General features: G+C 49.3%; 1 protein-coding gene across 1 annotated transcript in view; it reads right to left on the reverse strand.

Annotated features, from left to right (window-relative positions):
- Nucleotides 1-865: 865 nt before the first annotated feature.
- Nucleotides 866-13,446, reverse strand: part of MMP14 (matrix metallopeptidase 14) — a 51,478-nt gene continuing 38,897 nt past the window's right edge. The window contains exons 6-10 of the mRNA XM_087714214.1: nt 12,116-12,279; nt 9,947-10,085; nt 8,213-8,363; nt 6,442-6,557; nt 866-2,206 (exon numbers count right to left, since the gene is read on the reverse strand). Of these exons, the coding sequence (XP_087570340.1) occupies nt 1,890-2,206; nt 6,442-6,557; nt 8,213-8,363; nt 9,947-10,085; nt 12,116-12,279 (887 nt within the window). The 3' untranslated portion in view covers nt 866-1,889. The remainder of the gene's footprint in view (nt 2,207-6,441; nt 6,558-8,212; nt 8,364-9,946; nt 10,086-12,115; nt 12,280-13,446) is intronic.

The raw sequence follows: 13,446 nt of genomic DNA on the forward strand, positions 1-13,446 counted from the left end.
CAGGGGAAGCATGAACAGCAAGAAAAAAGAAAAGGCTGCACGCTTCCAGAGAGAGGTTTTGCAAGCAGCTAAAGAAAAAGAGAGGCTCAAGAAAGAAACGGAAGAAAAAGAGCGGAAGTTGGTCAAGAAGAGACCCAAGTTGGAAGAAATCTTTGATAAGAGCAAGCCACGTTATTTCAAGCTTTATAGTGTGAAATTCCCTTCCTTTCCAAGGGGGCAAAACTGTGTCTTCTGCCTTCAAGAGGTTCTGATGCTTGTTCAGTCTAATGTGTGTCTGGTTATGTTTGTCAAAAATGAGTTGCTTTCTAACAGTGTTGTACGCTCTTTTATCTATATTAATAAATATACACCTATAATGGGGGGGGATGACAATGCCAGTGGACTTCAACTCCCAGAATCCCTCAAGACAGCCGTGCTGGCTGGGGAATTCTGGGAGTTGAAGTCTGTAAGTCTTAAGGTTGGGGAGTCCCTGTTTTAAGGGACAACTGTAAACACCCGGTTAATATCGTCAGATGGAGAGGTTAACACTTCCAGAAGCGGCCCTGCCAACATCTGGATTTGGTGGGTCAACCTCATCCCCAGACAGGTGCCCTCCAGGGAAACGGAGGACTCCATCCCCAAATTCTTGGCCAAAAGGTCCAACAAGCCTTGAAAATTGAGTCCTAATCTGTGGTGCCCACGGGAGCGGTTCCAAACCAAAAATAATAATCAAGATGGCGGTCAAGGATGGTGGCCATCTTGAATTTTTGAACGACCCTGGATCTTAACCAATGGAAGGCACCCAGATGGGACAACTGGTCTCGGCAAACATCTCCTGCATAGCCCACATAATCTTGGTCCCTCCCTCCGTCCCTCCCTTTCTCTCTCAAACATGCCCCATTTTCCAATATGAACAAGATACCAATGGTCCACTTCATTACGTCATGAGGAAAGCTCGGCTTAACCCCCACCACCCCCTTTCCCACCTGACCAGTTAGGCCCTTTATGATTCTTCGCTACCCCACCCTCCCCAAGGAAAGTTGACGTTTCCAATCCTAGCGGCCCACCCATTTTCTTCCCTGCTATGTTGGATTGGTAGACACCATCGCCGGTCAGCAGCCATGGTTCTTCCTTTCCTCTCGCCCAATTGGAAGGAGAAGATCCCCTGTGATTCCCTTCTAGATCCATGGGTCTCTAGATATGAGCTCTTATCACCTCTTCACCCACCAACGAGCCACCACTTGCAACTTCCCCACCCATTGCGGTTTACTGGTTCGGCGAGATGGTTCTCCACCGTTTGCCCTCGGAAAGAAGGACCAGCAAGGTGGCCAGAGAGAGACCTAGAGACCAATTTTTAGATTTGAAATTCCACGGGACGGTCAGGAGGATGAACAGTGTTTGCGGTATGGATTTTGGCCCGCCGGTTTTGCAAGCGGGAAGGTCAGGAGATGTGTCCTTTCTCTAACGAGGTCAACAAATGGGTAGCCATGAGGTTGGCCTGGCCATAACCCCCGTAGAGTGGGCTCCCTCAACTTTCTGCCTCATCGGATTAATTAAGGGGTGCGCTCAGCACACCCGCTTGGCCAGTGAGGTGAGAACGGATAACAGAAACGCCATTGGAAGGAAAGAGAGGACTGTGGGGAAGACAGGAAGGAAAGAAGGAGGACCATTATCGTCAAGAAAAGCTCTTGGAGAGAGAGAGAGAGAACGTGGCTGATGGCTGGCAAGCAGGCGAGCTGGACAAGATGTCCGACAGAAAATGGAACGGAGAAGCAGGGAGGAATGGAGTGCCAGGAGAACGACGACTCGAAAGGTGGCGACAAAGAGACCGGACCCGAATTGTGACAGGCAGGTAGACAGGGTGGAAAAGCAGGTGAGACCTGTCCTCCTGAAACATCCCCAAAGGACGGTCACACCTTGTCCAGCAGAGACCGCTGGCAATAGAGTAACCGTTTGGGCGTGCCGTAACGCTTGAAGATCAGAATGGCGACTCCCACGGCGCAGATGGTGAGGAGTAGCAGGACGGGGATCACCACCGCGGCGGCGTTCAGCCCGCCTTCCTCAGCATTGTCCACCTCAATGATGATGACTTCTTCTCCCTCGCGACGGTCATCGGTGGCGCATCCCATCCAGTCTCGCAATACCGACTTGGGGTAGCCCGGTTCGACCTTGAGGTTCTCATTGTTAAACTTCCAGTAACGGTCTCCCTTGTAAAAGTAGGTGAAGGCTAGGGAGGGGGAAACAAAGAAGAACAGACACGGGAATGTAAGAACGTGGTAGTACATTAAATGAGAAATTGTTCTGACTCAGCTCCCCAAACACGACCAACCCTCCCCAAACACGACCAACCCTGCGCTGGCAGCCCCGGCAAAAAGCTTCTCCCTCACCGCACGTTAACAAGTCCGTTCTGCAGGGAGATGAATACTGTATTTTTCAGAGCACCTTTTTCCCTCAAAAAAAGAGGCTGAAAATCTGGGCGTGTCATACACTGAATACAGCACTTTTTGCCTCCTGAAACTCCGCCCCCTTCACCAAAACAGCTGTGCAGAGCCTTTAGGAGGCTTCCAGAGAGCTCCTGCGGGCTGGGGAGGGCAGAAATGAGTGAAAAACAGCCTGTTTTTTGCCCTCCCAGCCCCCAGCAGCATTCTATAAGCTTCCTAAAGGCTATCCATGCCCTTTTTTTTGACAAAAACGAGCCAGTTTTCATGAAAATGGGCCGTTTTTTGCTCGTTTTTGCTCGTGAAAAACAGGCTATGTTTGGGAGGTTTGCAGAGTGCAAAAACTTTTTTTTTTAATTTTCCTTTTCAAAACCTTGCTGTGTCTTATACTCCAGTGCGTCTTATACTCTGAAAAATACGGTGGTTGTCTGCCACATCTATTCAGCTCCGCCCCCTGCCTTTTATCTCCAGACCTAGGGTGGGGCTTCGCTAGCAGCGGTGGCTTTTACGTTCCGAGGATCAGCCCATAGATTTCCACTGCTCTCCTCTCCTCCTCCTCTCCTCTGCCTTCTGTGCGTCAGGCACTGGACCCAGCTGTTCCTCCTCTTCCTCATCAGCCACCTCCAGACCTGAGGGCTGTTGACTCTCCATCTGAGGGATGACGGACGGCCCAGGCTCCGCCTCTGTCTCTCTCTCTCTACCAGCTCCACTCCCTCTTCCCCCTCAAGAGATCTCAGGTTGCCTTGATGCTGGCCCTGACTCCCACAGGCCACAACAGAAATGCTAACGACCATTTTGAACATGGCATGGTGTGGCCCTTTTATAACTTGTGGGCTTTACAAGTCGAAGTTCACGAGTCATAAAGGGACCATAGTTCCCCATCCCTGCTTTAAATTTCAGATTTGTGATAAGAATTGTGGGAATCAAACACAGGTAGTCCTCAACTTACAACCTCTCATCTAATGACTGTTTGAAGTAAAGACAACACTGAAAAAAAGTGATTTAGGCATGTGTGCGCTGGCCAGCTGACTTCAGCCTTTTTTTGAGGCCATTTTTTGCTCTCCCCAGACTCCAGGGGCTTTGTAGGAGCCTGGGGAAGGCGAAAACATCCTCCCCCCCACCGGAGGCCCTCGGGAGGCTTCAGGAGCTTCTCTGAAGCCTTCGGAGCACTAAAAAACAGCCGGGAATAGGGCGGCATATAAATAAAATGAACCTTGAAACTTGAACCTTCCCTGAAGCCTCCGGAGCGCAAAAACCCGGCCATATGGGCAAACCGGAAGTTCAGGAACGGTGACTTCCAGTTTGCTCATAGGATCGTTTGCTCGTAGGGTGGTTTTTCATCCTCCGGAGCCTTCAGGGAAGCCTCCTCAAGGTCCCTGAAGGCTCCGGAGGACTAAAAGCGGCCCTACGAGCAAACCGGAAGTCCATTCCTGAACTTTCGGTTTGCCCATATGGCCAGGTTTTTGCGCTCCGGAGGCTTCAGGGAAGGTTCAAGGTTCATTTTATTTATATGCCGCCCTATTCCCGGCGGGACTCAGGGCGGCGCACAAACCCAAGGGAGGGGAAGGGAAACACAAAGAACTACAACAAAAAATACAAGGGAATTTTTAGCCACACAATTCGAGAGGGGAAGGGAACTCATCGACCCCAGGCCTGCCGACACAGCCAGGTTTTAACGGCTTTTCGGAAGGCCTGGAGAGAGGTGAGGGTCCGAATCTCTGCGGGGAGCTCGTTCCAAAGGGCCGGAGCTGCCACAGAGAAGGCCCTCCCCCGGGTAGTAGCCAGATGACATTGGCCAGTAGATGGAACCCGGAGGAGGCCTAATCTGTGGGATCTAATGGGTCTCCTGAAGCTTCCGGTGGGCCTCCGGGGGGGGCAGGGGGGCTGTTTTTGCCCTCCCCAGGCTCCTATAAAGTCTCTGGAGCCTGGGGAGGGCGAAAAAATCATGCAAAAAATGGGAGGGAGCACTGGTCATGCACACATGCATGTATGTGTGCTGGGGGTCGCGCATTGCATTATGGGTGTGGCACACCCACGCGTGACCCCCGCTGCGCTCCCCACCCTTTTGGCATGCGAGCCAAAAAAGGTTCGCCGTCAATGGATTAGGGGGTTGTTAAAAGATTATGATGAATTCAATTAAACTTAAAAAATCACCCTGCTTCATTCCTATCAGTTATTCTGAGCGCTCGAAATAAATCTGGACACCTCATTTGCATCTCATGGATGAAATCGGCCCGGGATATATTTTGGCTGGACAAAAAAGGAAGAATGCATCGTTTGAATGCATATGTTAAGCAATTCTGATCCTACTTAAGCAGGACTTCCAAATTTGGATGAGAAAGAAGGACCCCTTCTTCCCAATAAGGAAAATGATTAAGATAAACCTCAATCCGTCCATTGTATGAATAATCATTACTAACAAGAGATCGGTGAATCATTTTAGGAAGACGCATTAACAGACGCTAGACATTTTTCGTCAGGGTGGAAATGATTGTTAGCTACTCATCTGCGTCTCCTGATCGGTAAATATGAACCGTAGAGGAATAAAATATGAGTTTGAGGCTCTTAAAAGCATCTTTGGCGAACGCCCGTTTGATCTCCGCAGAAAAAAGCAAATTTACAGGAAGCCATTCGATGCCGTTGCTTTGATTTACCACCATTCAAAGGCAAAACGGAATCCAATTGAATTGTATTTTAAATCCATTTCGATTTTCCTCTGGGTTCTGCTCATTTCTGAAGGGGGCCTTCTTCCCCTGACCCATTACACCAGTTAGAAACCATGGCTTGAAAGCCGAAATGAACTGGAAGCGGTGAATTCAAACTATGAAGCGGGAAGCCGAGGCTAAAGGTTAGAGTTTCCCAATAATACGAGCTGTTAAGACAGTGGAACAACTTGCCACATTTATTGTCAACTTGCAAAGCATCCCTGACCTGCTCCTGAGTTGCCATAGGCTTCTTCGTTTCTGACTGAATGGCCGCTAGCACTTTTTTCTGAGAGTCGTTGAGGCTGCTTGGAGGTGTATCGCTGCTGTTCTGACAGGCTTCCCAAGAGCATGAAACAAACTCTTCATCCCGGTAAAAAACCCTTTTATTAATTTACAGTGAATTCCGCTCATTCACAGCCGTTAAAGTCTTTCAAAGGAGGATTTACGGTCGCAGACCTTATCTGGCTTGGAGAGCTGACAGGCCGATATCGGCAGAACTTGGCAAGCAGTCTCCGAGAGTCACTAACCAATTAAGCGAACTGTCTCCAGCAAACTCCACTCCCCTTTCGCTCCTCTTTTATTTCCTCTGGGTGGAGCCATTCATCATTTGGCCTTACTCCCAAGTCGACCCCTGTTCTTTAGCTGTTCCCTCCGTCTGGCAACTCTGCGCATGCGCATACTGGGAACAGGCTCCAGCTGTTCCTCTGCCTCACTGATGTCTGACTCTGAAGGCAGATGATAACTGTTGGACGGCCCTGGCCCCCTCTCTTCCTCCGACATAGAGCCCTCATCAGAGCCTTCCCCTGACTCCAGGACCAGCCCATGTCCCCCCCAACGTCCCCATTGTCCAAATCTGCTGCCAGCTCCGCTAGTGGGCCACAATAAGTGCCCTCAGGGTCACCTGAATAGTTCTATACCTGTTTGCACTATTCAGGTAACCCTGAGGGCACGGATACACCTCCAAGTGGCTTCAGCGACTCTCAGAGAGAGTACTAATGATCAGATGATTTCAAGGAATATAAATCCTTCTACCCTCCACCATTCAGTCAGAAGTATCTTGGATGAGAAGCGAAACATTTTCAAGGAGAAAGAAAGTCCAGTTGCCTTTGGAAAAAGCAGCTTTGTGACATGTTCTTATCATCCTCCCAACATGGCGGATGGGAGTTTTTTTGCTTTCAACAGTAGGGGGCCACTTTGCAAAAAAAAAAAAAAAAGTAGATAGTGGGAACGCTTTCGATGGTAGAAAAACAAGTTTCTTTTTGAGCGCTCTTGCGAAGGGATCTTAATTTTCTCCACATTCTTTCTTTTCTCCATCTTACCTTCGTCACTGCCCATAAATGCGCCTCGGGGTGAGTCGGGAATTCCCCCCCAAACATCAATGTTCTTAGGGTAATCCGCGTCGACGGATCGGGTCTCCTCATTGAAGCGATAATACCTGCGTTGCGAAAAGAGAGCGTGTAAAGTTTCCTAACGATCGAGCCAATGTTTTGATACAAAAACCAGTGATTTATTAACAGCTTCATGAGGCATTATTCACTAGGCAAGATTTATCCGCAGCCATTTCTTTGCTTCGTTTATCTGGTTCTGAACGTTGCCCCTATTCCTTTCCTCCCCTCAGTCTGTGTCATAAATCACGTTAACCAATAGATATACCTCAAACCAGCTACTTAATTCACATTTTAGGCTTGGTTTGCAAAAACCGTGTAGGACAGGACTCACCAACCTTTCGGACAATCTCAAACCAGCTACTGTAATCTGAGATCCGGCTCCGCTGACGGTCAACATGGAGAGTTGACAGAATGTTGAGATCATAAGTGGTATTCAGCCGGTTCGGATCGGTTCACCCGAACTGGTTGCGGCGACCTGCGGGTGGGCCTGCCCACCCACCTTGGCTCCAAAACATCCTATCTAGCCCCATTTTCGACGCTACACATATGCGTGCACACCACGCATGTGAGCAAAGCGCCTGCGTGGAAGGCCACACGTATGCGTGGAAGGGGAACACGCTCACATTTGCGAAACGGTGGTAAACCTATGTGAATCCCACCACTGGTTGAGATCCATTCACCGAAAAAGAGGCCGATTTAAGGAGTGGGTTGGACTAAAAGATCTCGAGGGTCCCATCCAACTCTTACAAGTCTATGATGGGAACTAGGTACTGCTTCATCAAAACTTTCAGGAAGGCTGCAATGTCAATTGCTAAATCTGTTGCGACCTTCTGACACACAAAGTGTTCTGACCTAGGCTCCCCCAGTAACACGAAGCCAAGTCCTCGTCCCAATAAATCCCTTTTATTTAATTTACAGTGAATTCCTCTCCAGCAAGGTCTTTCCTCTCCCACAGTCTTTCAAGATAGTTCACAATTACTGACCTTTATCAGGCTTGGAGAGTGGCCAGGCCGATATCTTTCAGACGCCCCAATACTTGGCAAGAATGCAGAAATGAACTAAATTGTCTCCTGCAAACTCCACTCCCCTTTCCTTTCTTTTTTATTCCCTATGGGAGGGGCCATTCACCGTCCACCTGCGGCGTTACTCCCAAGTCAACCCTTGTTCCTTAGCTGTTCCCTTCTCCTGGCAACTCTGTCCATATGCACAGCGGGAACAGGCTCCAATTGTTCATCTGCCTCACTGATGTCTGACTCCGAAGGCAGCTGATAACTGGCATACCACTCTAGCCCCATCTCTCCTTTCAATGCAGAGCCCTCATCAGAGCCTTTCCCAGACTCCAGGAGTGGCCATGTTCCTCCCCAACCTCCTCTCCTCACTGTCCAAATCTGCTGCCAGCTTCTCTGGCAAGCCACAACACAAAGTCAAATGAGGAAGGTAGATTCATTTATCCCAAAGATGTTTTTTTTAAGATTCTAGCTTCATTCAACAGCTAACAATGGCAATGATTCCCTTTAACAACGGTGGCAAGAAAGGTCGTAAAATGGAGCAAACTGTCTCGCTGTACAACCATCTCGCTGAGTCACAGAAATTCTAAGTCTAAAGTCCGTTTCTAAATCAAGGACAACCCGCATTAACACACTGGGACAATCCCTGATCCAGCTAAACAGAAGCAAAGATGAGGAATATTTGAGCAACTCACTTGTTTCCTCGGAAAAAGTACGTTTTCCCACTCGGCATCCAGAAAAGGGCAGCGTCGATCCGATCTGTGGGGAGCCTCCTTCCTAACTCCTTGATATGTTTCGGGTATCCCGGCTCCAAGTTGGCTTCGTTGAAAACCCAATGTTTGTCTCCTGCAAGGAGAAGACGGTCAACCAGCCACGCTAAGTACCGTATCTTTCGGAGTATAAGACGCACCTTTTTCCCCTCAAAAAAGAGGCTATAAATCTGGGTGCGTCTTATACACTGAATACAGCATTTTTCACCTCTTGAAATCCTGCCCCCTTCACCAAAATGACCGCGCATAGCCTTTAGGAGAGAGCTCCTGGGGGCTGGGGAGGGCAGAAATGAGCAAAAAATGGGCTGCTTTTTGCTCAATTTTGGCCCCCCAGCCCCGAGGAGCACTCTAAAAGCCTCCTAAAGGCTATAAATGCCCGTTTCTTGCTCGTTTTTGATCCCCCCCCAAGGAACACTCTATAACAGTGTTTCTCGACCTTAGCGACTTTAAGTCCTGTGGACTTCAACTCCCAGAATTCCCCAGCCAGCTCTGCTGGCTGGGGGGTTCTGGGAGTTGAAGTCCACAGGACTTAAAGTCGCCAAGGTTGAGAAACACTGCTCTATAAGCCTCCTAAAGGCTATTCATGCCCTTTTTTGGGGGAAAAGGGCCCATTTTCGCGGAAAATTTGCCTCTTCAAAACCTTGGTGCGTCTTATACTCCGGTGCGTCTTATACTCTGAAAAATATGGTATCTCTGGTCTTTTTTTGAGAAGCATTCGAAGATGTTGGGCTTCCCTAGTGAAAAGAAGGTATAGGGTTGACACGATAGCAGCATTCTGGTATTTGAGGGGCTGCCCCGAGGAGGAGGGGGGGGGTGTCAACCTGTTCACCAAAGCACCGGAAGGCAAGACAAGAAGCAACGGATGGAAACGAATCAAAGAGAGAAGCAATCTTGAATTAAGGAGAAACTTCTTGGCAATGAGGACAATTAACCAGTGGGACAGCTTGCCTTTAGAAAATGTGGGTGTTCCATCACTGGAGGTTTTTTAAAAAGCAGATGGGCAGTTACACTAAAATTCACATTTTAGGCTTGGTTTGCAAAAACCGTGTAGGACAGGACTCACCAACCTTTCGGACACTCAATTTGTAATTTAAAATCCGGTGGATCACTAATATGAATTAGTGACGGGATGGGGGTCCTTCAGGCACTTAGCTTGGCTGCCTATTAGCGTAGGGAAACGCCCAGGATCAATCTTAGGTTTGCTGGGAAGCTCAAAACACAGCCAAGAATGACTGTCTTGTAACCAGCTTGGCCACTAGATCGGCCTCCTACAAACTCTGTCTTTTGAGGAGCCCAACCGAAGTTTCGCACACCGCTCACTGAAGCACCTGGACTCCCAGGGAGGGAGGGAGGGAAGCTCTTCAGCTACTAAACAGGCAGCCGAGCTAAATGCCTGAAGGACCCCATCCCATCAGCGAGCGGGAAGTAATTGTTTCGGCAGGCCATATCCGGTTTAGGAGCCGTAGTTCGAGGATCCCAGATTTAGCGCATTATAAAAAATGCCAAGATTTTTTCTGCAGGCCACCAACATTTTCTCATGGACCACACCTTGCTACCCGCTGATGTAGAGAAAGCAATTTAAATTTGTGCTTTAACGCTCTGTAATCCTCCTGGCTCCTCTTGGTCAAAAGTCGAACCCTTTAGACCCAAAACACTAACCTTTGAAAAAGACAAATTTCCCATCTTTCCTCTCGTAGGCCGTGTTGATTGAGGCAGGAAGACCGACCCAGAACTGACCGATGGGGAGGGGATATCCGTCGATCACACGGTTGTTACGTACTCGCCAAAACCATTTATCCTGGGAAAATGTGAAATTTTCATTTCCATCAGTCAAGTGACGCGAAAGAAAAGAGACATCCGCAGGGATCATTTCCGTGGGAAATTCAAATCTAGGCATCTTCATGTATAAAAACCAGAGGTGGTTCGAACCGGTACATTCCGGTATGTACTGGTACGCTCCGGAATGTACCGGTACGGTCTGTTACGTACCGGAGTACGTCTCTTTTCGAGTAGATAGTAACTTGGCCACCAATGCCTTCAAACTGATTCTATCTTACCGGTATGTACCGGTACGCTCCGGAATGTACCGGTACGGTCTGGTACGTACCGGAGTACGTCTCTTTTCGAGTAGGTAGTAACTTGGCCACCAATGCCTTCAAACTGATTCTATCTTGCTTTGTTTTACTTGCACAGAAGCAATTTTTCCACTACTGCGCATGCACGCAGAGCGCGCATCAAGGGCGCGCGTGAAGAACCCGCGCACCCAAAGTGCGTCTCAAAGCAAAGCAGCAATAAAAGAATCCGGAACGCACCCCTGATAAAAACCATTAAATAGAGACAGCATAAATTAGGGATTAGGTGCTTGGTGGTAACACGTAACAAAGGACCATCATTCCAGGTTCAATTATGATCATTAATCTACCTGAAATCCAGATGAAGTTGAAAGCAATCTTTTCTAATGGGGTATTTGTTCTGACTTAGGCTTCCCAAGATCATGAAGCAGACTCCTCGTCCTGATAAAACCTCTCTTAATTAGGTTAAAGGGAATTCCTCTCCAGCAAAGTCCCGGCCAACTGTCTTTCATGAGATTTCACAACTAAAGACCATTATCAGGCTCGGAGAGCTGCCGGGCCGATATCTTCCAAACGCCATGCTGTGGCAGCAATTCCTTGGCAAGAAGTCAGGAACAGATCTTCCCCTTAACTGTCTCCTGCAAACTCCTCTCCCCTTCTCTCCTCTTCATTCCCTATGGGAGGGGCCATTCACCGTCCACCTCTGCCTTTACTGCTGAGTCAACCCATGTTCCTTAGCTGTTCCCTTCTCCTGACAGCTCTGCGTATGCGCACACTGGGAACAGGCTCCAGTTGTTCTTCTGCCTCACTGATCTCCAACTCCAAAGGCAACTGATGGGGCCCTGGCTACCAGGCCGAGATCTGCAAAACGTGGCAAGGAGTCTTGGAGAGTCATGAGCCAATTAGCAAACTAATGGTCTCCTGCAAACTCCACTCCCCTTTTGCTCCTCTTTTATTTCCTCTGGGAGAGGCCATTCACTGTCCATCTATGGCCTTAATCCCAAGTCAACCCTAGTTCCTTAGCTGTTCCCTTCTCCTGGCAGCTCTGCGTATGCGCACACTGGGAACAGGCTCCAGTTGTTCTTCTGCCTCACTGATCTCCAACTCCAAAGGCAGCTGATAACTGTCAGACAGCCCTGGCCCCATTTCTGCCTCCAATGCAGAGCCCTCCCCAGAGTCTTCCCCAGACTCCAGGACTGGTCCATGTTCCACCCCACCTCCTCACTGTCTGTGAGGACCACAACTGTACTCAGAAACTCATCAGTGGTTAATTTCATGGAAATGTGGCAGGGATGGGTTTCAACCGGTTCTCGGCGGTCCCTGCGAACCGGTTGGTCGGCGAACCCGGAAGTAAGTAACTTCCGGGCACGGCGAAGGGCATGCCCGCCCGCCCACGCTCCTTACCCGGTTTTGATGAGTTCTGCGCTTCCACGCATGCGCAAGACGCATACAGCGCCTGTGCGATCCTCCAGGAGCAGCTGGAGCATCGCGCAGACGCTAGTACACATGCGTGCAGCGCGCGCGTGCACGAGGACGCTGCCGGCCCTGTTCCAACCGAACCGGTTGGAACGGGGAGAGAAACCCACCCCTGAAATGTGGGTTGGGTTTCTGGCAATATATATATATTTCAAACTCGGGATTCAGGTTGTAGAATTCTGCCCCATGCAGAATGATGGAATTGGTTCCAAATCCAAAACATGCACCTCCCAACCACCCGGCAGCCTTCCTCTCTGTTCTACGATGCCAAATCTCTCACCTTGAAAACAAACATCTCGCCCCGGAGTACCGCAATGGTGTCAAACCGTCCGTCGCAGATGTTGGGGCCATATGTCGGGTTCTTGGGGGGCCTGTGAGGATTTCTGGGTTTGGGAGTCGTCCGAGGGATGGGGGGAGGTTTGGTGGGATGGCCACCTTCCGATCCTGAAGAGAATGTAAGGAAAAGAGTTGGTCTGAAGCGTCACCTGAATTCCAAAATCTAAGATGGCTGATGGGGGGGGAAAGAAGCTTCTCTAACTGGTTTTCCTCCCCAGGGACAATCTCCTATCTCCACAACCACCAGCTGAGGACAATGGGAGTTGAACCCAACTCAGGATGGGTTCTGGACAGAGGTGGTATTCAGCCAGTTCGTACCGGTTCATACTGGTTCACTCGAACCGGTAGTGGAAATCGCCCATCCGTTCCGGTTCTATGCCATCCTATGTAGGCACGTTTTCAAGTCGCGCACATGTGTGCAAGCCACACGCGCGAGCAAAGCACATGCATGGAAGGTGGTGTGAATGTGAGGCCGCGCACGCGCACATTTGCAAACCGGTAGGGAAAGTAAGTGAATACCACCCCTGGTTCTGGAGTGACACCCACGTTACACCTATCCTCCGCGAGCTGCACTGGTTACCGATCAGTCTCCGGATACGCTTCAAGGTGCTAGTCGTAACTTATAAAGCCCTTCATGGTATTGGATCTGGGTACTTGAGAGACCGCCTGCTGCCAATTACCTCCCACAGACCCATTAGATCTCACAGGGTTGGACTCCTCCGGGTGCCATCTACCAGCCAATGCCACCTGGCTATTACCCGGGGGAGGGCCTTCTCTGTGGCAGCTCCAGCCCTCTGGAATGAGCTCCCCGCAGGGATTCGGACCCTCACCTCTCTCCAGGCCTTCCGAAAAGCCGTCAAAACCTGACTTTGCCGGCAGGCCTGGGGGTGATGAGTTCCCTCCCCTCTCGACATGTATGGTTATGCGACTGTTGTCTACTTTTATTATTTGTATTTTGTCTTTTTATGTTCCCCCTTTTTTCCCCCTTGAATTGTTCGCCGCCCTGAGTCCTCCCGGAGAAGGGCGGCATACAAATAATAAAATAAAAAAAAAAAAAAGAACACTTCTCTAGAAGTTGAGGAACCACAACTAAGAATGGTCAAAGCGACCTCTATTAAGGAGTAATAGAGGTCGCTTCTGGACGTTCTTGAATTGACCAAGAACAAAAAGCTATGTTTGAAATGTTGTTTGAAGAAGAAGAGAGAAAAATTCACAGAGGATCTACCATGTTTCTTATTTTATTTTGACCCCCGAAGTAAGTGCTTGGCCTTATTT

This window comes from Thamnophis sirtalis, unplaced genomic scaffold, assembly GCF_051295495.1.
Source record: "Thamnophis sirtalis isolate CommonGarterSnake01/CBP01778 unplaced genomic scaffold, rThaSir2_p1.2 scaffold_4, whole genome shotgun sequence".
NCBI classification, from domain to species: domain Eukaryota; kingdom Metazoa; phylum Chordata; class Lepidosauria; order Squamata; family Natricidae; genus Thamnophis; species Thamnophis sirtalis.